The sequence below is a fragment of the Molothrus aeneus genome, chromosome 1 (assembly GCF_037042795.1).
Source record: "Molothrus aeneus isolate 106 chromosome 1, BPBGC_Maene_1.0, whole genome shotgun sequence".
In the NCBI taxonomy this organism is placed as follows: domain Eukaryota; kingdom Metazoa; phylum Chordata; class Aves; order Passeriformes; family Icteridae; genus Molothrus; species Molothrus aeneus.
The window spans coordinates 14,838,427-14,865,700 of record NC_089646.1 but is presented as its reverse complement, the minus strand read 5'-3'; the positions used below and the strand labels follow the sequence as shown (position 1 = coordinate 14,865,700).

The window sequence follows — 27,274 nt, the reverse complement described above, 5'->3', positions numbered from 1 at the left end:
ATGTAAAACCCAGCATGTCACTTTCATACAGTAATAGATAGAGCATGTATTTCAAATTCTTTATTCAAAGTACCGTTGTACCTGCTGACCGCTGCCCTTTTCTAGTCTGTCTATCATCTCCTCAAATTGCAAAGGAGAGATGTCCATTCTTTTCTTCAACTTATTCACAAAGATCTCATCTTCTGAATCCAAGTCATAATCTGGCTGCTCAGCATCCAAACTAAAAGCTAAATGATACAATGAAAGTTAAAGTTAGTTTTACTACAAAAATGCATTGTTCTAATAGTGCCCACAGCACACAACACACTTCTCAAGAGAAAACCAAAATTATTTGTTTGAATTTTGTAATGCTACTTCCACATGGATGTAAACATTGAGGGTTTTTCCTTGAAAAAAACTACCCTGTCTACTTGGCATAGTTTTGTTTACCAATGAAAACTTATTAGTGGTCAAACCAACTAACAGCTTACTGCCTCACTGCTTCAGTAAGACATTTTTAGATTCATTAAAATCTTCAATGCTGCCAAGCATTCTGGAGTTTTATGTATTGTACAATCAGCAGTTCAGATTTCAGCCCAAACACACATCAAAGGTACTCCTAGCAAAGCATGTGCAGCCTGTATTACAATGATCTTAAAATATCCTCATCAGTGATTTTTGTGATGTAGGTGAGTCAGACTACACTGACCCAGCATGATCTACCCCATGTAGCAAAGCATCTCCAAATACAAGTAATATCTTGCAGAATGCAAACAACTGTTTGCCACAGTATCCTACGAAAATGCATCACTGCACTTGAAACATGACTCCCTAGTTCTCATGCTTCATTCAAATTGCTGTGGCTGGTAAGACACACAAATTTCTTTCCAAGTGCACACATGAAAACACATATCTATCTTTAGTAAACAAATAGAATACAGTGCAGCTTAAAAATGACAATTAAACTTGACAATTCCAGCTATTAGAACAGTCAGATAAGGAAAATAAGAATGAAAAGTACAACCTTAATACCAGCATGGAAGACTGCTAGTAGGAACAAAGAACTTTTTTACAATGAGGGTGGTGAAACACTAGAACAGGTTGCCTGAAAAGTGGTGGATGCCCATACCTGGAAACATTCACAGTTAGGCTGGGTCTGAGCAACTTGATAAAGTTGAACTCCCCTCATTGCAGGGAGTTTGGACCTAGGTGATTTTTAAAGGTCCCTTCCAACTCACACTATTCTACAATTCAAATATTTTAAGCCATTACTGAGGCTCAGAATGACATACAAGTCTAGCATTTAACCAAAGTTAATTAGGCTTGAGGTATGTTTACATAGCACACATACTACATTTTCAATTCTGCTTATTACACCATACAACAGAATTCTGCAACAGACCATATTTTTCATAATTTTTTCCAAAGGTATCTGAGGGAATGTGGTGCTCACACGAAGGGTCATATCCAGAGCAAACAGCTGCTATCTTCCAACAAAAACCACAACAAATTTGCAAATCATCAGTGATAGCAAACCCCATCTGCTTTTAGATGAAGAATATGTGCACCAGGCATAGGCAAATACTTCTACTGCTATTGCCACTTCTGGTTGGCTCCCCAGTCCACTCTAGGGCCATTTTATCCTGGTGATGCTTCAGGAACAGGTATTCTGTTTCTTAGGTATGCATTATGTATTTTCCTCTTTAAGGAGATTTATATCTGTGCTTGCTAACAAATCTAAATTTCCCTCCAAACTGTTACTACTGAACAAGAATTAAACATACCTCTTTATCAAGTAGAATTTTTTCAACATGTTGAAAAATAAATTCTCAGAAGCTGGTCTTGATGGGAGCTCAGACATTTATGAATAATGTCTTAACTACTAGTAAAATTAAATTCTCACAGAATCACAACATTGGAAGAGACCTTCAAGATTGAGTCCAACACAAGCCCTAAGACTTCAACTAAACCATGGCACCAAGTACCACATCCAGTCTTTTTTTAAACACATCCAGGGATGGTGACTCCACCACCTCCCTGGGCAGACAATTCTACTACTCCATCACTCCTTCTGTAAAAAACTTTTTCCTAATATCCAACCTGTATTTCCCTTGGCACAGCTTAAGACTATCCTCTCCTTCTGTCAGCTGCTGCCTAGAGAAAGCAAAACCAATGCAGACTTCAATGAATGAGTTACTTACGCTGTATGTGAATCAGCTGCTTTGGCATTTTAAATTCTCCAGGATATATAGATTCATAGTATGCAATATTACTTTCTGCTTCTGGAACCGGTATAACCATGTTATCCCTCTTCTCTCCATAGACTTGTTGTGCTGAGATAGCCCGCTGCAAATGATGTTCCTAAAAAAAAAAAAATGAAACGAAAACCTGAGAAAATATTTCCAGAACTCAGCCTCGCTCAGGTTGACGGAGGTATTTCTCTGCAAATGCTCTCCCTGCAAAGCCCTGAGCCGAAGAGCGGACGCTGCCCGGGCCGGAGGTTCCCCGGCAGGTGGCGCTGTCCCCCTGCACACCCCTCCCACCCCGCAGCTCCCCCAGGCCTGCCGGCGCTCCGCGCACACCGAGACACGCAAGCCCGGACTTAAGAGAGACGCTTAAGACTGATTAGACATACAGAGTATAACAAGTAGTTACACACAGATATTGACTCCGGCACTATTCTGTAGTTGCCTTGGCCATTTATTGCCAGTAATGTCAGAAAACCACAGAGGAGGCTTTGCCATCATTGCCAATGAACAGCAATGATTTCTACCTAGTGAATGACTCCTGAAGATGTTCTCATTTATTGCAATGCTTCCCATTATCCTCCCTTTCCTTCTCCTAATCCATCAAAAAACAGTAAAAATGCAATCCACTCTCCCCATAGTTCTATAAGACAGTGAGTAGTATCAGCAGGGTTCATACAGTTACAAACAGAAACCACACAGATGTGTGCATGTCTTTAAGTGGTTTACCAACAATACAACAAGGTATTTTTTTCCTTATTAGCAGTGCTGGTTTCCTAAGTTTCTATTCTGTTCCTCCCCAGGTGCTCAGTAAACCAGTGCTACAATAGTTATGCCAATACATCTCTCAGTGAGATGCTGAGAAATACTCGAAACACTGAAATACTTGAAAGCAGGAACTGTAGCAAAAGGGCAGCAGTGATAGTTGGTTTCAACATTGAATGTATGATCTTTATCCAAATGATCTTATCTTTGGCTGTCTGACTTCAATTTAAGTACTTTGGTACATGAAGGGCAACTAAGTTCCTCTGTCTAAACTTTAGGAAAAGATACATAATCAAGCAGGTTATAAAATAGGCTTATTGTACACTGCAAGGTTGACACAGCCTGAAATTCAACGGTGTTCTAACACGTAATGCTGCTAAAAGAATTCACAGGATTTGAGCCTATTTTCACACAAGCTGCAGACATTATTTCACATCTGTCTCCTGGTTAAAAAGCTTCTTCATGGAAAGAGACCAGTCATGGGAACAAGGCATAGCAGAGCTGCATGCAGAACTCACTGCACTGCTTTTGACCTGCAGCATTTGTTAAGACCAGACACACATGTCACCTAGGAGGTGTGGCAGCATTCCTTCCTGGGTATGGACAAACTGACTTATTTTCTACCTTTTACTGAACTACTGCTGTCAGACACCTCAATATTTTATAAACTGTAATAATTCTTCAGGATTATACAGCTACAACCTGTTGCCTAACAGGGAACTAAGCTTTATCTTCATATAGCCAGTAGGATTCTGCATCAAATAGATAATAACAGCCAATGTTCTTCTAGTTAAGCAAATGCTTACTGGTTTTATAATAATTTTAAGGGTTCATGGTGTATTTATCCCAGCTTGTGTTTATAACACCAAAAAACTGCTTTAATTCAGAGAAGAAAAGGATGTCATACACTAAATTAAGATTCCCATTTCTCTGATCCACCTCTGACATGGACACAACTAGTAGGTACCAGTAGCCTATAGTTCTCTACTAACGGGTTAAAGTTACCCGTATTTAAAGAAATCTTAACAGTATTCTTAAAACAAAAGCACAAATCATGGTTTTGCCTTTTACCCCAATTACAAAAATACTCAGTATGTGAGCAGAGAGCCTTAGCAGTGCCACATATTACAAAAAGCAACTGGATGAAATTTCCGCCACTGAAAAAAGTTAACCTGCTTGTAAATTTCATTGGAAATTGAAATTGTATCCATTTCAATTCGCCTCAAAAGATACTCCACTAAACAGAAGGAACTAAGGGCAACTTCTCCTTACACTGCCATGCATTTAAGTTTTCACTTATTTGGACAAACCCACAAGAGCAACTTTGCCCCCAACTTCAGTATCTCAGCTGGTGGCTCAGCACATCTCTGTCATTCCTGGTAATTGAGGTGGGTTGAGTGCTGGCCCAACACCAGGGCACTCACTAGAATTATTAACTCATTTTCTGCTGTGAGATAACAATTAGCAGAAGGGCAAAAGTAAGCTCAAAACTTTGTATAAAGAGTATAAAGAAAACTTTATTAACAGAACTAAAAGAAGAATAATAAGAATCAAGATAAATCTTCAGAACACTTCTCCCCCCAACTCTTCCCTCCTTTACCACTGACAACATAAAGGTTCAAAATTTGGTATTTTCAGTCAGTTTATCACTTCTAAAATAATCTTTTTTCAGTTCACTTAGGTAGAGGAGTCTCTCCTGCCATGCCATGGAGACTTTTCCACAACAAACACTTCTCTCCTGGTTTTAGTTTTCACGAATAGCAGCCACCCAGAAATCTGCAACTGTGAAGTTCCTCCCACCATTTGGATGAATTCCCATAACTACTACCATGGGTCATCTCAGCTTATTGGGGTGCAACTTTAAGGATGAGCTGTTCTAATACAGAAACAAAAGTCCTCTTCTATTATCTCTGGTAACAGAGGTTTTCAACAAAGGTGACACTAGCTGCGTTGGTTAGAGCAGCATGCTGATGGTGCCAAGGCTGTGGGATCCATCCCCATACAGACCATTCATTTAAGAGCTGGACTCAATGATCCTTGTGGGTCCCTTCCAACTCAGAATATTCCATGATTCTATCCCTGGGGCAAGGTTTCTCATCTCTCTCATTTCTCTCTCTTCAAGCTTCTCATTGGATCACAGCTACTTCAACATCTGCTTGCTCCAACACTGGTGCCTCTGCTCATGGCTGTGGTTAGAATGCCACATCCCCTCAGGGCATTCCAGGAGTTACAGGGAAAAAGAAAAAAGAGTCTGATGTATCAATTATATCTTTACCATAGCCTTACAAGAGAATTTCAGCCCAAGACTAAGGCATCTCCTCGTTCTCCTCCCATCTGGGATTTGACTCCTCCTTCACCGGCCTCAGTGTCTCCATGTTGTTTTCTTTATAGGTCCTCACACTTGCCTTTTCTCTCACTTGAGAGAGGACTGATGTCTACAAGTTTCATCCCTGACTGAAAGAGTTGGTATCTTGCCTGGGCCTGTGGGCAGCCATGTGATCTCTGCTGAGCCACGGCCGCTCGGCTGTGGGGCTCTTTTGCGGTCCTGCTGCGCTCCATGCCAGCCATGGGCTTCTCTCCACGGGGCTGCAGGGCCACACCTCTGTTCTCAGCCACTGGGCTTTCCTGGGGCACCGGCAGCCAGGCCCGGCCACCCTGAGCAGGGCTGGCCTGGCCTGCTGGCCCTGGTTAGAGCTCAGCAGCAGCAGCAGAATCTCAGCCGAGCCGTGGGCTGAGCCAGCATCCAGTTACCTGTTCTAAGGCCAGAAGCAGGAGAATTTTTCCTGGGGTTTGTTCATTTTTGAGTGTAATTTCACAGAGGCATGCTCAGGTTTCTTAAGTGGTTTAGTATTCAACATTCAAAACTAGCCAGCTGACTGGTTTCGTTGAGTCTGGAGGAAGCTGTTAGCAGTCCTCACAGAGAATCACTTCTGTACCAAGCCATGCTAAACCATGACAGTAATACATACGTATCAAGTACAATTGTTAACTTCAAAAGCAGTAATTTTTTAACAAGAAAGCATGCTAAATGACTACTATTAACTAACACACTACAGCTTACAGTTTCTATTCTTCAGTCATTCTCCACTGTGATTGCAGAGCTGATTACTCCCACCGAGATGCAACACCTCATTCATTTGAATCCATAGCTTTCCATTTAAAAATGCAATGGTTTCAATCATTTGTCAGAATGATTTTAAATTCAAATCCTAATCAAACTTTCTGGCTGCTCTTCACATTACAGGAAGATTTGTATGTAGATACTGTAGTTCCAGTCACTCCTGAAAATATCACCTGGCATTTAAAGACAGACCACCTAGGAAATTCAACAAATGTTTTCATTTTGTCCATCTATTTCTACATATAGTTTTCCAAGCAGATTTATTTCTACTACACAACTGAGTCCATTCACTGCATAACAGAGCAGTACCAAAAAGCCTTTTTTATACCACTATCTATTATGTCCTGTGCCCTGCCACAAAACAAAGTTCAACTGGGTTAACTGAGGTTTGGTCTTGAAAATCTCTTATTTGGTGTTCATAGAGATTAGTATCTTCCAAGTCATCACCAGGGCCAAATTATTTACATTATCCTTATTCCTCCAGGAACTGTGGGTAAGATAAATTGTTTGTAACCTCTAGCTTCCACCTTTTCAAAAGTCTGTTGACTGTTATGAGGTTTTGGGTTGGAATTTTTGAGGGATTTTATGTTTTTTTTTTGCTTGTTTGTTTTAAAGCATGGTTTAGTGCCTTTTCTCTCTCCTCAGAGATCATCTGCCCCTCTGAAGTTCTCAAATAGCTGTAAAATTATTCCAGACTGTTTCTTTAAATTCCTGGCATGAATTTTAGATGGGCTAGTCAAGCTCAAAGACTATAATTTGTCACATTAGAATAAAACTTATCTAACAGCCACCACAAGGTTCAGCCTTGTGCCCCTTGCTGTCATCCTCCATACTACCACAGCCTTATGTCAGACTGAATCTATGATGACAGCTATGGGAACCAATTCCACAAAAAGCCATCACTGTCCTGTTATTTCCCCTGAAAACAATTAGAAACAATTAGTCATCTGAAAAATTGGCTCCCTGAACTGCCAGGATGTGTGTATGCAAAGCAGTGGGGAAATGCAGAAGAAAGAAAGAAAGAAAGATGATCCCCTTTGGCAGCAGTTACCCATTACACTGGCTTAACTGCTTCATTAAATTTAAAAAGTCTTTTTTAAATGAATACCAAAGACAAAAACCCCCCACTAAGACTCAGGAAACATTTCAACCATCTCAAGTATCAAGTACAATCAAGAAAAAACTTCTTCTTACTACAAACATTCACAGAATATTCTCATCTTATTCTACACCTTCATTGCTAGATGGATCTCACCTTGTTCCTTCTTTCAAGATATACCTTTCATGTAAATATGAATTGTTCACATATTTTTGTTCCTATTAACAAGTTTCCACTTTCAATGTAATCACATTTCTTTCTTAATGTACCCTTCTGATTGAAACAGCATTGAAATACCTGCATTTGTTTTACAAAAACACTCAGCCTGAACTGCTTAACACCACAGCAGGCTGCTTTGGAATTTCTTCCCTTTCTATTCCAGCTTGCTTCCCTTAGATCTTCCACACATACCATTTCAGAACATGTACTTATTGAAGGGAGTTTATTCTCCCTGAAACTGCTTTGCACTTTTACGTTTCCCTATTTTCAACCTATTAGCTCTGCTTATATCCAGACAACCTTTCATTTTCAGTTGCTTTCTCTGCCTGACTTAGAATGCTATTGTAATTATAATTTTACGAGTGCTGTAATGCTAATTTGATCCAGTAATTTCAGAACAATGGTACTGTTCTTCAAACTTCATTCCTTTTACTTTTTACTAATGCTCAGCCAAATATGTGTTAGAAGTTAAAGAGTTCATACAAGAAAACCCTAAAAATCTGCTCACTTTTCCCAGCACCCAAGTTGGCTTTCCATCAGCTTAGCATCCTATACTGGCTCTCCATGTGGTCTGACAATCCCAACAAAAAAGGGATGCAGTGGGAGCACTCAGCTCAGAGACAGAGGGTGTCACAGAGGATGTCTTAGGGAAGGCACAGCTTCATCACTCTTTGTAACCCTCAGCCAGAAACATGAACCAAGGGGCAGGCACTGACCTCTTTTCTCTGGTGACAAGTGACAGGACCTCAGGAACAGCTAGAAGCTGTGTCAAGAGAGGCTTAGCTTGGATATTACAAAAAGGTTCTTCAGCCAGAACAGGCTGCCCAGGGAAGTGGTCACAGAACCAGTCTGACAGAGTTCAGGAAGTGTTTGGACAACACTCTTGGGCACATGGTGTGACTGTTGGGCTTGTACAGTGCAGGCTCAGGAGCTGGACTTTATGATCCTTGTGGGTCCCTTCCAACTCTGGTATTTCATTATTCTATTAACTGCACCTTATTCTCCACACTATATTCCCATCCAGAAAATTATCTGGACAGTTAAAACACCAATACATACCAGATTACACTGTTAGTTGTTTAAATAACCAAAAGCTTGATAATCACTTTCATCCCTTAGTTTCCTCTAATTAAAAGAGTCTACAGGAAAAGCCCACCAAAACAGCAACTCTTTTTCTGAGTATGTAGAATGTAACAAAGGATGATGCAATTTCATAAGCAAAATTATGCGTTGACACTAATTGTCATTCTGTGATCTTCCTTCCTAGTAATTTTAGGACAGCAAGTTTATCCCCTGTATCCACTCTTACTGCACACTAGTATCACCATACATGCTCCAAAACATCAAAGAGTGACAGGATAATCTAAAGCAAGCTGACAGCAACAAAGGCACAAAGGCACGAGGGAAATCAAAGCAGAGCAGTACTCATTACAGACTGAAGGAACCAGAACTTGTGGTCAATGCTGCTTTGTGGTGGGCAGTAGGACCTCTGTCAAATGATAATGCAAGGATGTAGGGCTAATTCTTTGTCACAAGTTCAGTATTTCCATCTTTTATGCATTTCTAGCACAGTACATTCAAAAATGTGAATTACAATAATTAGAACACAAAAGAAAGGATACTGTGATTGTGGCTCAATCTAACTACCAGCAGGCACTCCTGCTTGCAAGCAGAAACAAGGAGAAGCACAGCAACTGCAAGCAAGCAGTATTTGCCTTCTTTCGCATTTTGGTAATAGTTCTTAAATTTTTGGCAACATGACTGTGGGATTTTAAATTAGTTGCAGTTTCTAAAATAAACTGGCACTTAGAGAGAACACAGAGGTTTCTTTGACAAAATATCTACTCTGGAGACCATATTCCAAGTAAGATAACCACAGCACACAGCATTAAAAGACTAAGTGACATAACCTGTCATTACAGTTAAACAAACCAGAGCGATAGAATGCATATTACTCTTTTGAAAAGACAACTGAAAAAACGTTACTGCAGTAGCAATGAGTGCATCTTCTCAAGAAATAAAGGAAAAAATCCACTTTTTTGTAATTTGATTGTATGTTTCCTCAAATAATTTCTCCAATTAATTCAGACCTCTTAGAAATAATAATTTAAGGCACATCTGCTTATGGAAATTACTGAAAGAGTCAGCTCTCAAGGCCAGTGTGCAGAACAGAAAGTCTCCCAATACCCCAAGTCTACCCTAACTAAGCAAGAGAGTGGTGTCTTTGCTGGAGGGGAAGCAAAGGTGGGGTGGACAAGTAGAAAGTTTTAAAAGTACTGGTACTTCTAAAGAGCACACATGACTGAGTTCAAGCCCGTGCAGATCAGAATCACATCTTTGTCTCTGCAACAAAACCAATACAAAAACAAACTACATCTGATTGTGTCATTACTGGGAACTAAGGCAAATCACTGCCCATCTACTGGTCTCTGCAGAACTGCTGATTTACATCACTATGACTGGGCAAAATCCTCTCACATCCACCCCTGACAAGTGCTTTCCCAAGGCTACCACTTCACTGCACTTGCAGTGTTTAAGGTGCAAGAACTGAAAGGGAACCAGTTTCCATAGACAGTTGTCAAGAAGCATTAGGTTCACAACAGTTACACTGAATCAGATTATAGCTGACACACAGTCAAGGCCATACAAACTCCTAGACCTGCCTTTTTTAATACACATTTTACCTCCTAGCAGCTTATGGTCCAAAAAAACTTCTAAACACACACACAAAAAATCCAACAAAATTGCAGCTTATTTGAAACAAATACATTAATCTATAATTAAGAGCAAATAAGAAAATATTAAGAATTGAAAAAATCAGAAGCTGTTCATCATGTCATCAAGAGGTGGTAAACTGGTGCACGAACAACCTGATTCCAGGCTTATAAGGTAAAGGGTTTTGGCTGCTCAGAGTAGGGACTGCTGAAACACTTCTATGACCTACTGCACACAAGTCACTCTCCAACCTCCACCTTTGCTTGTTCAGTGACCCACAGGACATACATTGTGTCTCAGCCATATAAAGATCTCAGTAACCTGCAGGGTCAGGGAAGAAGGCCTCTTGGAAGCATGATGGTCAAGTTAAGCAAATTTTGAGAAAATTTGTGTACAGATTCAATCCAATAGATCTCTCCACAAAGAAGATAGAAAGGAATAAACACCTGAACTGGTTCATTCTCTTCACCTCCTTCTGTTATCAGATCTTAGCCATCCTGTAACTTACTAATCAGACAACTTCTATCCAAGATTAGGAGGAACATGAGGAGTAATATCAGACAGTTGTGTGCAAAACAAAGAGGTCTGTATTTTTTTAATGTCTTGCCTTATTCTGTACTCACATAATTCCTTCTCCATTCCTAGAACCAGTTCAGGCACTGGAAATATGTTTCTGTGGGACTCAGGGGCAGTTAAATGCCACCATAATAGAGAAAGCTCACCCAGGGACAGGGAAGCACTAGCAATGCTGCAAAAGAAATGTACAGAAAGCACACCAGAACACAGAAGACATCTTAGATCAATGCAAACTGTTCCAAGACACTGCCTCTGCACCACTCTTCCCTTCAGGGCAGAAAGTGGCTCTAGTGGCTTCTGGTATGACTGAAAGCAAAAATGCTTAGTTCCTCCTGAGCAGCAGCTCCACAGGTCATTACAGAAGCACTTATCACAGTAAGATACCACACACTGCCCTTAGTTCCTCACACACATACGCTGTCACACCTAACTGCTTACAAAACAACAAACATATTCTGACAAGTTTATTACAGCACTTGTTTCCAAACCTGCTGCTGAAAAGTTCCAAACATGACTGAGGTTGTACTGATGAGGGCAATTTGAGTCTGCCTTGCAATGTACAGAAGTCTTCAATGGGTATTCTGGCACAAGACCAGTCTCTGAGTTCCAGTGATCCTTGACTGAGACCCAGAATCCAGCTCCTGAATAACAGATGATAGATCTGGCCTTTGATAATGGCAAGGCAATAGTCTTGTAGGTAAGCATAACTGCAGCTCTGACTCTCTTGAACTCAAGTACATGAATATCATGTAAGTGTTAGCAATAGTTTAAATCTGGTCACAAGAAGCCCACATGATCAAAACAGGACAGAAAAGGTGGGTCAGCAAAGCAGCCTTCCTTGCTCTACCTGTGATGGGTCCTAAGGAAAAGAGCAGATGACTTCTGTCCCTCATCTGGCCCACAGGCAATTGTAGCCCTCCTTCTATTATGACTCTCAGTATATATGGACACACAGTGAACACCTTCTGTCAACTGAAGCTGCCTGCAGATCCACCCAGACCACACAGCTTTACATCTTCCCTTCTGATGCTCTTCTGTCAAGACCTCTCAATGGCCTGAATCGTTCTACACAGCAGAGAAAAACTTTTCTTGTTGTTATAGCAGAGCCTAAAACTGTCCCTTCATGGAGGGGAAACTATGGAGGTCACTCCTGTTTATCAACTGATGTCAGTCTCTTGAGTAGTCAGTTAAGAAGGATTTTTCTACTGTAATCACTGTAATAATTAGATCTCTGTTAAAAATGCCAACTTAAAAGAGTTGCATAAGTTTAAATAGCAATAACTCAGTGAAAATGGGATCTAATTTACTTCTAAAAATGCACGGGTTTGTAATTAACAAAGTATCAAAAACCCCTTGGGAATTATTAGACTTTTCTCTAGAACACTGGTCAGAAATCAGAGAGATCAGCCACACCACCTTGAGCATTGTAGCAGACTGTTTCCCCCATGTTCAAATCAGACATTTCTAAGAGCATGGAAGGAGTCCTTTCATTTGAAGAAATCTTGCATCTGTATTTGTGGACTCACAGCAGCAAATTACTTACAACTCAGAGGAAATTTTCACCTTCTATTGTTGTTCAGTGAATGGTGGTAGACAGGTGGAGGGCTCACAGGACATTTAACCCAGAAATCTAACATTAGTACTAGAGCTCATGACAACACTAGAAGAAATGGAGAGTGACTTGTTATCCTGTTACCAGTAGACTGAAATCAGTTTCATGTTTTAAACTATTGTGCAAAACAGACAGAGATGGAGAAATGAATGAGACTGGCTCCAAACATGCTGGAGAGGATGAGATACACAACCTAGGAACCCTAGGAATCAGGAAAATTCAAGTATTTAACACATACATTAATTATGCAGTATAGTTCACAAACATAATGTACCTCCATCTTTCCAGGCACAGGTCCCATTCAGACCACCTAAAGAGACTTGTCTGCCTGCCAAATTGCCACTGCACAACATACATTCAGCAGCACAGGTCTTGGTATCAAGTTGAAGTATTTTGTTTAGGAATTGCAGAAGATCAAAACTGGCAGAAGGCACTAAACCATCTCCTCAGTGCTGGTAATGGCCATGCCTATCCATTCTTCTGTAACCACTCTGGCTCCCACGAACTCCTCAGCCTAGGCAGCCTTGTAACCCACAGACCACAGAGAGAAGGGAACTCGCTCTCAGGTGAGTCTTCTCGTGAGCTTAATCAGTCTACAGGCAATGCAAAGACCAGGAGAAAACCTAGGAAATCACTGGAACTGCCTCTTCTCACTACTAACATTTAAACCAGCTCAGCTTGTCTCACACAACTTTGCCACATCAGACTTAACTGCAAACTTGTCCAAGAGCCCCTTCCTTACCTCAGCCTGCTGTTCCAGCTGTGTGCTCATCTGAGACTGCAATGAATGAAAACTATTTCAAGTCATCTACAGTAAACAAAGTAATTTTCCCTTAAATAAGGATTCCAAAGAACACATTAAGATGCTTTTAATGTATTATGTAAATACACACCCAGGGCATGACCTCTACACCGAAATCAGACTGTAACACAAAGTGAACTGAGATTTTTATCCAGTACAAAAGAACATAGTTTCTAGGACACAGTATACAACAGAATGGAAGCAGCTCTTGTAATTTAACCTTTCCTTTCCACAGTCTTCAGCTATAACATTTAGAACAGCCTGCATAAAGTTTTGTAACAAAATTATTCTCCTCTTATATGGACTATTGAAGTGGAACTTCAAGATCATTCCATTAGTTGACTAATAATTGTATCAAGTTCCCAAGTTGAAGGATATCACTGCATCTACCTTGCTACTTGCTTAAAACATTTCTGTGCATTACCAAATACTTTGTAACTCAGATAATTTTGCATGGCAAAAGCTTACACTTGGATTCCAGCATTTTTATTAGTTACAGGGACTTAGTACTACTGTTGAGTGTTATCTGAATTACAAGAAACATGGTAACTCAACAAGTTTCTATTCTGTTTCACCATCCTTCCACATGCCGATAACACAGGGTTGTGCATTCCAACCCAGACATGAGCCTCAACTGCTCTAGTTTTAAATCCTCACCAAATACTATACATAGCACTGGGTGAAGTTAAAGGCTAAGCCAAAAATCTACATTCCACAGACAGCAGAATTAGAAAGAATTCAACTCAGCTGAGTGAAATTTTTGACCTTTCTCTCAAAGTTTTTTACATAAACTATGAACAACAGTATGCCTATCACTGCTTCCATAGGCTTTGTTCTTCAGACCAGGTTTTCCAATGACACTCATTAAACCAACCCTCTTCTCCCTTTGCAGTTCACACCTCTCGATCTGGATCCAACAATCCTGGCAGCAGTACACAGTACAATCCAGACAGGTGAGACAAATGAACAAAGCCATAAGAGTGAGCAGCACCCCATCTCCCCAGCATTAAGTTCATCAAGGGCTCAGAAACATTCCCTTTCACAGGCCACACATCACAAACTGCAAAAATCAACAGTTTCTCAGATTACATATGATCAAAGAGTCTGAAGAAAAAACAAGTCCAAGAACAGGATCTAGTTGGTTTGGGGTTTTTCTTAGAAGTATTAAAAACAGATCTTGAAAATTTTACCTACCTAGAACTACTATTTTTCCTCTCAGAAGTTGCAGTAAAACTTTAAAACTCAGTATTACCTACAGCTTGACTGTCATATTTCTGAACACCAAATTGCACAACTACCCAAGGACTTCAAATAAACAAATGTCCAATTTGGTTGGCTGGGGCAGCCTCAATGCCAGGCATCATCAGTAAGCAAACTCTTCACAGAATGCAGAAACATTTTTGGACACTTGCAAGATAAGTGTGCTTTCTATCAGAGTACCACTTTGTCTCTCAAAAAGGAGCCCATGGGCATCATTACCAAGGAGAGTAAAAAAGCACAAAACCCACTGCCATGCTTCCACAGCTGTTCTCTCTGAGCCACAAGATATCAGAACCTGGGAGTCTCATTTTAGTCTCTGTGTTTAGCAGGCCAATAATTTATTTCCTCTATGAACTTTTTAGGCCAGTATGCTCTATCCAACTTTAATGTTAAAGAGGCTTGAAAGAAACTCAATACATTTGCAACTTCATATTTTGTTCATTTACCTTTCTCATCAACCAAAACCAGCAATTTAAAAAAAAACCCAAACAAACAAACCAGTGAGTGAATAGGGTTTACACAGGATCTCTAGCACACAAAACTAAACCAGCTGTACCTCCCCTAAGACTGCTTCATTTACAACAAGCCTGTCAGGTTTAACTACCTCTTCTGTATAGTTTTATTACCTCAAGCAGTCATTCACATTAAGTAGTAACAGAATTTAATTGGTGTTTCTACTGAACATTATACAATAATATGGGGACAGAAAAACACTAAAACCATTAACAAGAAAACAAAGTATCAACATTTTCTAAGTTCATTCATTCATGAGTTGAGGTTCAGCACCTCATGTCAAATAAAAAAGAAATCTGCCTTAAAACCTAAACAATCTAAGCACCTTTTAAGAAGTCACATGGGCATTCCACATAAAAAAGCTCATATATAACAGTTGCATTAAAAAAATTCAAAGTAAAGAAGCTTCCAGAGCATTGTCTTAAACTATCAAGTTTATTTATTATTTCAAAAATAAACAAACAAACCTTTTTAACATTAGCCACTTCAGTGCTATGGGGAAGAAAAAGTCTGCAGAAAAAGCATACAGTGCACCATAGCCATGACTAAAAGCTAATCTGTTAAACAAGCCCTTTTGCAGACTTCACAATATCCAAGTACTTGAGTCCTCTGTATATCACAAAATGGAAATAAATTGCTATATAGTGCTGAGCAGAAATGTGAGCTGCATAAGCACACACAGGATGCCAGAGTACACCTAACCTTGTCTTTTGAATACCTGTCAGTGCCAATGGTATCAAAGTTCCTACCTCATACTTCTACAAATTACAATACTTGTTACAAGAAAAAAACCAAAACATTGCAGATTGCAACTTAGTAAAAGGAGCTTTTTAACATACCAAGACAGCAAGATATCAAGAGGGATGATAAAGACATTTGAGAAAATTGAAGTAAGATCCACAAAGTATAAATGCTAGCAGAGACATAATAAAGTTTTACTACATAAGGCATCTAGTAAAAAGGAAATTTGCTTAGCAATTACTTAGAATTGCTCTAGCAAATTACATTTTGTCAAAGTACATTCATGAAAATGCAAGTAGAACTACCCATACTTTTCAACTAAACACACTGAGCTTCCATATTTGCAACACCAACAGATCAGTGTTTCAGGTCTGATTCCACACAGGTGGGAAAGTGCTTCCCCAACAGTGACAGGTGCAATAGTGAGTAACTCAGACTTTCCTGCTATAGATGACAGTCTACAGTTTGTAAATCTGCATATTTAGACCTTTTGCTTGACTTAGAATAAACATTACTGCATATCAATGCAAAGATGCTGCCTAGAGAAGAGGCCCGTATGAGGCTGAAAAGCTTAGACAAAATAGCAGCTTAAAAGTTTCCTGATCAGTAATGTACATTTTGAATTATAAGCTCCTATGAGTCAGACCAGTTATTCATTGTGCTTTGTAATCCCCAAGTTTATTTAGACTGCCTTTAAAAATGGAGGGTAGACTAGCATTTCATACTCATGACCTTCTACCTGCAATTATGATCAAACCTGTTTTCAAGGTATAAACACTCAGCAACAAAGTAAAGTCACACATTGGAGGGTAGGAAAGGAAGAACAGAAGTGAATGGGAAAGGTTTCCTCTAAGGACAAGCATTTCCTTAATACTTGGAAGCCCAGTGTATTTTAAGTGACATTGTTATTCTCTCTGTGCACCCAGTGAGAGTGAAGTGTCTGAGTGAGACAAAACAACTGCCCAATGTCATGTACAAGGAGAGTCAGCCAAATCCCACTGCTCCAGTCCCAACAGAGGTGCCTGCTTTTCCACCACAGGTGCAGCTTCTCAATGGCTGCAGGGGAATCAAGTTACAGCGGTATGAATACCCATGATTTGATGTGTCTACACAAGATACATAAATGTATCTACAAAATGTATAAACACATTAAGCACAACAAACACTTCAGAGACTGCTTTGTGCCCTTCTCAAACACTGAGTCTGAGAATATAGCCCATGTATAAGTAGAGAAACAAAGTTAAGAGGACTCTAGAAAATATTCTTATGCCAGACATGCTACCTGTCTCTCTCACCATGTGGTGCCAGGCAAATTACCAGAGACTCTGAGGTATTTGTACTTGTCATTAATTCATTATACCTCTTTTGTGCAAGAACTATTTTAGCTACATTACCATTAATGAGTATATTTATAAAGGATTATTTAGCACATTGTGTTTTGAAAAATATCAACTTGATGCTGCATACATTCCCAAAGAATAAAACTGAGAGCTGCCTGATGTTATGCTTTTGAATTATCAACTGCAGCTTCAGTTTCATACTGCTTCCCACATTACAGTAACTGCAAGCCAAAGTAAACTGAGGTTCCCTCAATCCCTGGAAATGATCCTGTTGCCAAAAGCTGAGTCAGGACCTCGAGTTCCAATTCCACCTGTCCAGGCAGTGCCATCTGCTAAAGTGGTGGGCTTACTTCCTTCAAACTCCCAGCAATAAACCCCATCTAACATCCTTAGATAATGTGGATGTGTAATTCATATTTAACAAACATGCAAGAGCAAAGTGTTGAAACGATTCAGAGTTAACTTATCAGCCAGCATTTAACCCTAGGAACTTCTGAAGAGAAAGTACACCACAGCCTAAATTGTGCACACTCACTCTCCCTGGTAATGGTGGGAACAAGCCACAAAAACAAAACAAACATCCAGCCAGTATAAACACAGTTGGGAACTCTACATACACACCTGACCACAATGCAAAACAATCGGGGTTAAGACACTCTCCAGCAAAATTAACGCTGAATCTTCCCCTTCCTTCTACTAACTAAAACAAATGCTGCTCACAGTGTTTCTCTTGAGTACAGGTCAAGTAAGAAGGCAAACTTACTTTGCTGAGAGACAGGACAATGATTTTCCTAAGAAAATCAATACTGGAAAACATTCAAAATATTATTTTCCATAAAATTACACCATTGAAACCACAACTTAATACAAGCCAAAATACAACTTAATACAAGCCAAAATATGTCAGATACCTCCCTACTTTAATTTTTAAAATTACTGAGTTAAGCCAACTTCTGGATACATTTAATAATAATCAAGCTACAAAATCATGCACAGGGACCTTTTTTACCTGATGAAATGAATGAATAATGAACAGATTGATGACTTGGTTTCACAAGTTTGGTTTTTTGATAGGCTCTCATTTACCAATGAGACTATCTATGAATATTTTTCTTATTGCTTCAGGATGGCTCCAGAATTTCATACTATCCTGCCACACAATGAAACTTCTGATGAAACTTGTTCCACAACCTACCCATGACAGCAATTCCTCAAAGTTAGTGCTAGTAGATGTTTGTTATTTTCCTCAGTAACAGAAACTTACTAGGACCACTTCAGAGCTTCTCTTTCCTCACCAGCTTCCCCAGCAAGGTTTTGTATTTATTTCTAGGACATTCTGCAGCCCATATCCCCATCACTTAAAGACAGCTAAGGCCCTCAAAGAAAACATTTCACAACTACCAGCACAAGGTCCCTTTGTAATAAAGTACAGATGCTGTGGAAAACCAGACCAGACATAAGGGTTTAAGCATTAACTGCAACAAACCTCATGTTCTCTGTTCTAGTCCAAGATGTGCCAATTTTTTTTCAATATTCTAAACTTCTTCTCAAAACAAGACACCTCAAAGGAAATAATTCTTCTTCAGAGGAAGGCTGAGAGCAGGAACACGCAACAGAAGGTTCTGTTCATCAATTTTATCCTACAGCTCTGGTAAAGATTGGTTAGACAGAGGTGCTTTGTAAACATTCATGTTTCACTGATTTCCACCCCCCACACCTTCTCACAGAACAAACCTTACATTATTGACCAGAAAAGGGAAGCTGTTTTACCTCAGTTTTAGTAGCTCAAGTTCCTTCACCTCATACATTCAGCAAGAGCATAAATTCTTGCCTATTAACCTGAAGTACCATGAAAAACATTAGTTCCCCAAGAGGGACTGTATTAAACTACCTTTAATCCTAGTACTTGAACAGCCTCATTTTGTACTTGGCCTATTTCAAGACCACAGCATCTTCATCAGAAAACAAAGCAAGTACACTAATGTTAATAATAACTTCCTTCTAACTGAATAAGATAAATAGCAAGAGAAGGGCAAACAAGGCAAAGAACACATGAAATAAAAAAAAAATATCCCTGAGAACCAGGAAAGAGTACATAAGTGCATCTGTAAGTATCTGAAAGGTCCAGCACTTCTGTGTAAGTAACCTGCTTAAAGGATTCTGTACATAATACAAAACATTCTGCAGCACTCAGATTCATTAACTCTTACCTGTAGCCTTGCTCATGAACTTGCAAATAAAACCACCCTGTTGTCTTGAATTCAGCCTTTTTACAAGATTTACCCAGATTTATCAGATCTGGGTTACTGAATTGTAAGTATTGCAAATCACATTACAATACTGCAAACTCTTATTCTGAAGCCAGTTCCTATTTTCTGCCACTCTCTTCAGAATTCTTTCTTGTATAAGTACAGAGAAAAATCAAGTACCAAAAAGGCACATAGGACATGTCCTGCTGAAATACTAATACAGGATTGGAGCTGGGGGGAATAGCCTCACCTCACAGTGAAAAGCTTCATTTGTTAAGCAAAAACAAGGGCACAGGGGAAATGAGAAATCCAATTTTATTATCGGTGTTTAAAGAAATTTAAGAAGGAGAACAAAACTAGAGAATTTAGAAATACAAGAGAATGGGGCATTTCAAATAATTAAGTCCTGGTAAATGCCTGGAAGAAAATATGTTATATCTATATAGACAGAGTAACATGGAGAATGATAATGGCACAAAGAGCAAAACAAAAACATCAAATCATGTAAAGTGTTTCCACCAAGAAAAGCATTTTCAGTGGGACTAATTACAGATCAATAGTTTGGAAGAGCAACAGGCACCCTTTCTTAACATCTTTAATTCACAACCATTACAATTTCACAACAAGACACATGACAAAATCCTTGTGGTCTGAAAAGGAAAATCTAGAAAAAGAAGCCTATGCAGAATTCATCTTTGCAATCTGACACCTTCCTAGTAGCCATGTTCTGAATTGAACATCTAACTAAAAAATCTGAAGACTACAGCTCTTAAAATCATAACAGAAAACAAACAGTAGCACTAGATGTGTGTAGAGGGCAGCCTTTATTACCAATGCCTCTCCTCAAATGTAAGCTTCATAAGCCTTCCAGGCAGGCTACAAAATCTGTGATTTCTGTTTACAACTCGGAAGGAACCTTGAAGTCTTGAAATTGATATAAAGTACAAACTCAAACGGATGTTGGAAAGCAATCCAAATACACCCTCTTGAAAGCTTCCAATTCAAAAAGCATTAATTTCTTAATTCCTGATTAAATATAAAGGAAACCAATCTTTAAGTATGGTACTTAAACCTTAAGAGGATCATTTCCTCTCTCACTCAAACTATCTATCTGTGCTTGAAGAAACTGACAGAGCAGAAAGTTTTCAAACTTTTATTCCAGCCTCAATTGATGCAATTCACCTTCACATATCTGTTTACCCAGAACAGGGTTAGTCCTTGAAAGCACACAAAGCAGAATACACAGAAATACAAACACAAGTGGATGGGAGAGCAGAGCATACTCACTGAACAGAAGTGAGACACAAAAGCAGCAGCCAGCATCTTCTGCCTGGTTCATCAGTCATTTGATGGGTTCCTTGACACTAAAGCTAGTGTTTCCTCTTACAAGTACAATGTGGAAAAGTAGTAGAAAAAGAACAGCAACTTATTACATACACCTATGGTCTGCCAATGGCAATATTCTGCTCTAGCAGAGCACATGCCCACACATGAACATATACTCAGTCCTATAAAACAGGAACTTGAAACAATAATGCATTGACTTAGAAGTATTCAAAACTCAGACTAAATACCTGTAACAAATTGGTAAATAATTGTACATACATTTCTGAGGAATATAATCATATTATCAGGGCACAATTATTGTGATGACTACAAGCAAAGTGGTCTACTCGATGAAAAGATGAGCAGATTTAAGGGCTGGCTACATTGCATAATCTTCCTACCTGAAGCAAATTAATACTAGGCAGGTTCCTATGAGTAACTAAAATTTTGCTGGAATAAATACAGAATGTTAGCTATTAAAATGAAAAGAAAACTAAGGACACATCACTATGTTTCTCAAACATTAAGGTTACTGAACTATTGTCCCTAGCATTATTCATATTCTGCATACAATTAATACCCAATCCTTAGCTGAAATACATTATATGATGGATGAAAGCTGGAAGATGATGGCTCAAAGCCAGGAAGATAACATTTCTGGGCTCCTCTTTTAAGGCCAGCTATGAAAATTCTCAGAAGGTAAAGCCTTTCCATACAAGTCTGGCTTTAAAATTATTTACAGTTGACCCTGACAAACTCTTCTCCTCCAAATCCCTGCCAGTTGTATTACTTCTTGTGCTCTCACAAATGCTTCTAGCAAAGTTGTATTTGTGGGCATCCTCCTTTCCCTGGCTTAATATAAACAATTTGAGACACATTTTTGAACTTTGCCAACTGTTAAACATGCTCATTGCAAGTGAGTTCTAGGTACACCTAAACTTCTTAACCTCAAGTGTGAGCATGGACAATTGGTCTCACTGTAGTTAAAACTCTGCTGTGCAGAAAGCCACTGCAGTTACAAGACTTCTCTGTGTGCAATTATTGGCATGTCCACAACAGGGCAAAAAAACCCTGAGAATGCATTCATCAAACAAATTCCGTAAGAGCAGTCTTTCCCTTTCTAAGGAAGGTCAGCTTCCTTAAGAGGGACAACTTCCTTAAGAGGAACTCATAGAATAGAGTCACAGAATATCCAGAGTTGGAACAGACCCCCAGGGATCAAGTCCTACTCCTGGCTCTGCCCAGAACAATCCCAAGAGCTACACCATGTGCCTGAGAACACTGTCCAGATGCTTCTTGAACTCTGTCAGGTTTGGTGCTGTGACCACTTCCACGGGGAACCTGTTCCAGTGCCTAACTGTGCTCTGGGTGAAGAAGCTTTTGCTAATATCCACCCTAAATGTTACTTGACACAGTTCATGTGTTTTAGATTATTGAAAATATCTTAATAATCCTGCTTTCAAAAGGAAAAACTTCTTTCAATATTAGTATTATAGACAATAATCAAACTGAAGTCTGCCAATTCATATCCTCCTCAATTTCAAAAGAGCATCTGGACCTCTTGGAGAAACCTCTGACATGCATACCCAACTCCCACTATTTTCTGAAAGTTTAAGTATTTCCAGCATTACTTCAGAGTACAGCATACACCTTTACCATTATCACATGCTTAAGTGAGAGCATATACAGAACATTGCCTTATCACACCACTTCCATGGCAGACCCCTGCTCACAACTTCAACTTAGGGCATGACTTCCCTATGGTGCAACAACAGGACATGTATCATGATTCCTCAACTTTTACACAGAGCTGTCAGCTTCCAGGCAGCTGTCAAACCCCAAAGGTATAATCCATACGTCTTCTTAATAGATGAAGGCCCACACCAGTGAGAAACCAGAAGCAAAATTTACTCAAATAAATTCCAGCAACCTGTAACAGAAGTCTGTGCCACCACCATCCCTCTGACTTTAAAGGGAGCACTGCTGCTACAGGTGGGTTTCACATCACAGGATTAACAACATTCTTCAGGGAGCTGAAGGTGGTGCATGAATTGATCACTACAGGAGCTACTCCTCATCATCTGCCGGATTTCCTAACTTGCATGAATACTCAGAATAACTTAAATATAACTTAAATAACATCAAACAGAACAGAAAACTTTATTGTAACTGAAGATGGAATGTGCAGGAACTCATCACTATTACTCTTACATGTGAAATTAGGCCCCACTTGTCATGAGCTGCCACCTTATTTCTCTCTAAATTCTGTCTAAGCACTTCAAACCTTTTTCACACAGGTTCATTTGAAGTAAACAACTAAGTTCAGTACCAAACTAAACAGTAAAGTTAAGGTCATGACATGAACTCACAGAAAAATCTCCTCCAACTACAAACTGAGGTGTCCCTGGACTTACTTTAGACAAAACTGCAAAAAGCCCTTGTTTCTGTGTTCACCTCCTATCAAACATGCAGGTTCTTGGAAACCTCATCTACAAGTTCAGTGCATTGAAAATTATGCACTAAAAAAAGGTTAGACTGGCATACAAAATTAATGCCTTTGCTATGAGTGAGCAGCAAAGATGCTCAAAGGGGAACACAATACAAACAAAAAACCAATACTCTTCCAGTTCGTGGGACTCATGAATCCAAGACTATGCAAAAAGAGGTGTCTCTACTCTCCCCATTTACTTGAAAATCCTTTCATGTTTCAGTTGTCCTTTTCTAAAAAGAGACCACTAAAGGAGTTCAGCTGTTCTGCTTAAAATTTCAGGACTTCTACAGCTGGAGAGGAGGGCACAGATTCTCTTCTGTTAGTAAGCAAAAAACTGTATAGTTTCCTAACACACATCAAAGGAAAAAAAAACAAAAAACCAAGCCCAGACTGGAAACTATTGATTCAGTTACAGTACCTGCTATGATTTTACATTCATGTAATTCTGATGCCCCCAACAAGATTCTAAAATACTCAATATCCATGAATCCTGTGTCAGTAAGGCAGTGGTTATTTTAAGAACACTTAAGGCAGCACACACACACAATTACACACACTTCTGTGGAAGCACTCACAGAATGCAGTTTCTTAATAAAAAAGACTGGAGAACCCTTTAGTGAAATTTCCATATGTAAGTTAACACTGTTCATACACTGACTCACTACACTCAGCTACATGCTTACTTCACACATTTTGAATTCATTAGGGCTTAGATGGTAACATATGGATGCCTTTTTGTACATTCCTTACCAACTTTTTCCCTTGATAAGCCAAAACCAGCTGTTTCAGCAGCAAGAGACCCTGGATATGGTAGCCTCCCAATGCCTGCAGTATGGATTTGGGAGGAGAAAGACATTTGTCTGTCTAGATATGGCTTGGCAGAGATCTATGCTAGCAGTGCCCAAGGCAATTCCATGGAAAGGATGTGATCCTTGAGCCTATCCAAACTGGGTAAATGAAAATTTACCATGTAGTTCTTTGTTAAATTAAGATACATCCTATTAGAGAATATGTTTGAAGTCTTCTGAAGCATTTGAATGAATATTAGCTTATCTTCACTGGGTCTTCTATAGCATTTAGCAAATACTGACAGGTCATGCTGAAGGGGGAAGAAGGGGGAAAATTACATCTAATAATGAAATTTTAACAAATAAGCTTTTCTTACACATCCCCAAAACCAGGGCAGTAAAGATAATATGACTGTGGATTTAAAGAGATCAAAAGCACAGTTTAAACTATTTCAACAGTTTGCTGACACACCAGGTAACAGAGTATGACAGTATCCAGAAACGATAATTACACACACAGACTGAATTCCACCCGCTGTGCAAGCTGTCACACCATGACACATACACAAAGGAAAACAGTAAGAACTGAATGAACAGCTGTACAGATTTTAATTTTGGACTCTGGGTGCTTAATTCTTCTATCTGAAACTAGCAACACTAACTAAAATTAGAAATCAAGCTTTAAATTTAAACTGTAATCCACAAGAGAACAACTCCATGTAGTGCACCACTGTCAGAAATCTAGCAGGGCAAGCAAGCAGCTACTCCAGAGCTAGGTGAGGACAGGGACTCATCACCAGACCAGGATGCCAGTCAGAAGAGGGAGAATTATTAGGAATAATTCAATAAAGAAACAGCACTCTCTCTCTCCTGCCTCAACACCAGATGTCAGAGACACTGGCATTTTAAAAACTTTACATGAGGGAGAAAGTGCATTTAACCTATACAAACTTGAACACACAAAAGACAAAAATCAAAACTAATATCTAAAACCTTAGCAGACCAAAGTACTATCAGAATTTACATGAGGACAACAAACTCACTCAAGGAAAAAGTCAAACAACCCCCTTCCACAAACCCATGATAATTCTCACAACCCTAGGGCTGTTATTAACTCTGGAAATGTCACCAACACAGACAAATTATTAGGTAATTAATTTCTCAGATCTAAGGGACTTAATTAAATGTATCCCTGCTCACGCTAATCTTTGCTAGGGCACTGCTTCAACTAAGAAATTTTAACTTCCCAACATTTTAAAATGCCTTATAATGCTGACATGATGTCCTTCAAACACATGGCTTGGTTCCTTTTTAAAACTCCCTTGAAAAAACCAAAAACCCAACTATAATCATAGTAATTTTCCATAAGGATTTATTTTATAAATTATCCACAAAGTCACAACAATCCATCCCCCCTCAGCCCCCAAACTTCAATTTTTTAAGAGAATATAGAGGCTAGGTATGTAGAGTGTGTTCTTTGTACTTTCCTTTCAAAAAATGCAAGGAAAACAAGTGTAGTTTCCCTTGGTTTGGTAGGAAGCCACCAAATCTAGGCTGCCTGCAGAGCTATACATGCTTTCTTTCTGAAATGTCACTGAACATGTTCAAAAAGCTTCAGTCTGTCATTTTTTCCCACTTTTTATCCTGCTTAACTAAAGTTACTTCTGCTCTGCTTTCCCAGCTGCCTCCTTTCTGTCTAGAATCTGAATTTCTAGAAAAAAAAAAATTAACACTCTCCTCAGAAATAGTAAACCACAGGATACACAAAGCAACACCTTTTTAAAAGTCCTTTTAAAATGATGAACAAATCTACTCCACCTACTTGTTTATTCACAGTAATCAAGTCTTAATAGCCAAATCTGCTGTACTGTATTACTAACAGTGGTCTGTTGTCTGGTTCTCAAAATTACAGCATCAAGATCTGTTTTGCTCAAAACCAGCATTTTGAAATAACATAAGGGATGTTTATTGTTACATAAGAAGATTCATTACATTTTGAAGGGTTTTTTTTAGATGTACATGATACTTTTTAATTTCTTAGATGCAGCAACAGACTTTGCAACAGCCATAATGTGTTTACCTCAGAAACCTGGCAGCTAAACCAACTGTCAGAACACAGGATGAGCTGGTAACCTCCAGTACCACTGTCTGCATGTCAAAGAGGTTTTTTACTGGTCCTTTACCTCCTAACAAAACCACTGACTGAAGCCAAGCCATGGCCAGGCAAGGCAGACTCTACAGAATTAACACCACTCAAGGCCCTTAGCTGTCACTTCCTTTAAAAGGGTTACTTTTTATATATCCCTGGATCAACTGCATATTTTACAGCTCCCAGAGACTCAGCAAGGTTGTTTTTCCTTCAGAAGACTTAGAGAATATCACTTCTGAACTGCAGTTTCCAGTTGTAATAAGGAAGATGCACTATTTTTGCTTTTTACTTCTTTGTAGGAACATGATGGGAGAAAGATAAGATGAAAGGGAAGCAAAATAAGCATCAAAACAGTAATTAGTCATTTAAATATCTTGTGACTCGATGCCTGAATATTAAATCTCTTTGATTGCATTTTTCCCTAGGGAAAGTTATTTAGTCAAGAGGAGAACTCTTAGCTCCAAATATCTGTTCATTTAAAATTACATTTATGCAAAACTCAAACCAATGATAGAATTCTATTTATAAAAAGTTATAAATGCTAATGCATACTAGTTGAAGACACCCTCTCCTCCAAAATCTTATGGACACTTGGCCATCTGTTTGTAATAAAATATCTATCATTTCTGTGAGCATTAGGGAAAAAATCCTCCAATTCAAGTCCTCAGCTACATAGCACAAACTATCAACTTACCAAAATCCTGCATGGCCTGAAGTTTGGGAAACAGAATACAGGAGGGTATTGAACCTATGAGGTTTTCCCCAACTTAAGTCATAGAACTCTGTTGTCAACACTAATATAAACTGAAGAGAAAGCTTTTTAGGGCAAGAAGGAAGGAAGGAAATTTAGAGTAACTCTGCAGAAACAATAAGGAACAAGAGTTTAATAGCGACTATTTTATGTATGAAGGTCCAAAAAAGATTCAGAAGGACACTTGTGCTTACTGATGGCAAACAAATTTCTTTTGGGGGTGTGTGTTTGTGTGTGTAGACACACATTCAAAACAAATGCAGAAGCAAACTCCAGCTGTGGGAAGTGTCTACCTACTCCCAGAGCTAACCCTCAAAGCTAAATTTAGGAAACAAAAGCATCACATTAACCACAAAAACAAGTCTTATAATTAATGTTTAAAATTTTTTCCTTACCCATGACTACTTAGGTAGGATATATATGTCTGGGTTTAGGGAGATGATACAGACAGGCCGTGTAATTTTCTAGCCTGAAAACTTGTAACTGCCAGGCAAACAGTAAAAGAGAAAGACAGCAACCTGACATTTCTACA

At 39.1% G+C, this 27,274-nt stretch overlaps 1 protein-coding gene across 3 annotated transcripts in view; it reads right to left on the bottom strand.

The window, feature by feature from the left end:
* The window catches only part of EPC1 (enhancer of polycomb homolog 1), a 64,891-nt gene that overhangs the window by 21,272 nt on the left and 16,345 nt on the right, over positions 1 to 27,274 (bottom strand). For all 3 annotated transcript variants that reach the window (XM_066551687.1, XM_066551696.1, XM_066551679.1), the window contains 2 exons: positions 2,181 to 2,340; positions 82 to 227 (listed from right to left, as the gene is read on the bottom strand). In XM_066551687.1, coding sequence (XP_066407784.1) covers positions 82 to 227; positions 2,181 to 2,280 — 246 coding nt within the window. In that variant the 5' untranslated portion in view covers positions 2,281 to 2,340. The remainder of the gene's footprint in view (positions 1 to 81; positions 228 to 2,180; positions 2,341 to 27,274) is intronic.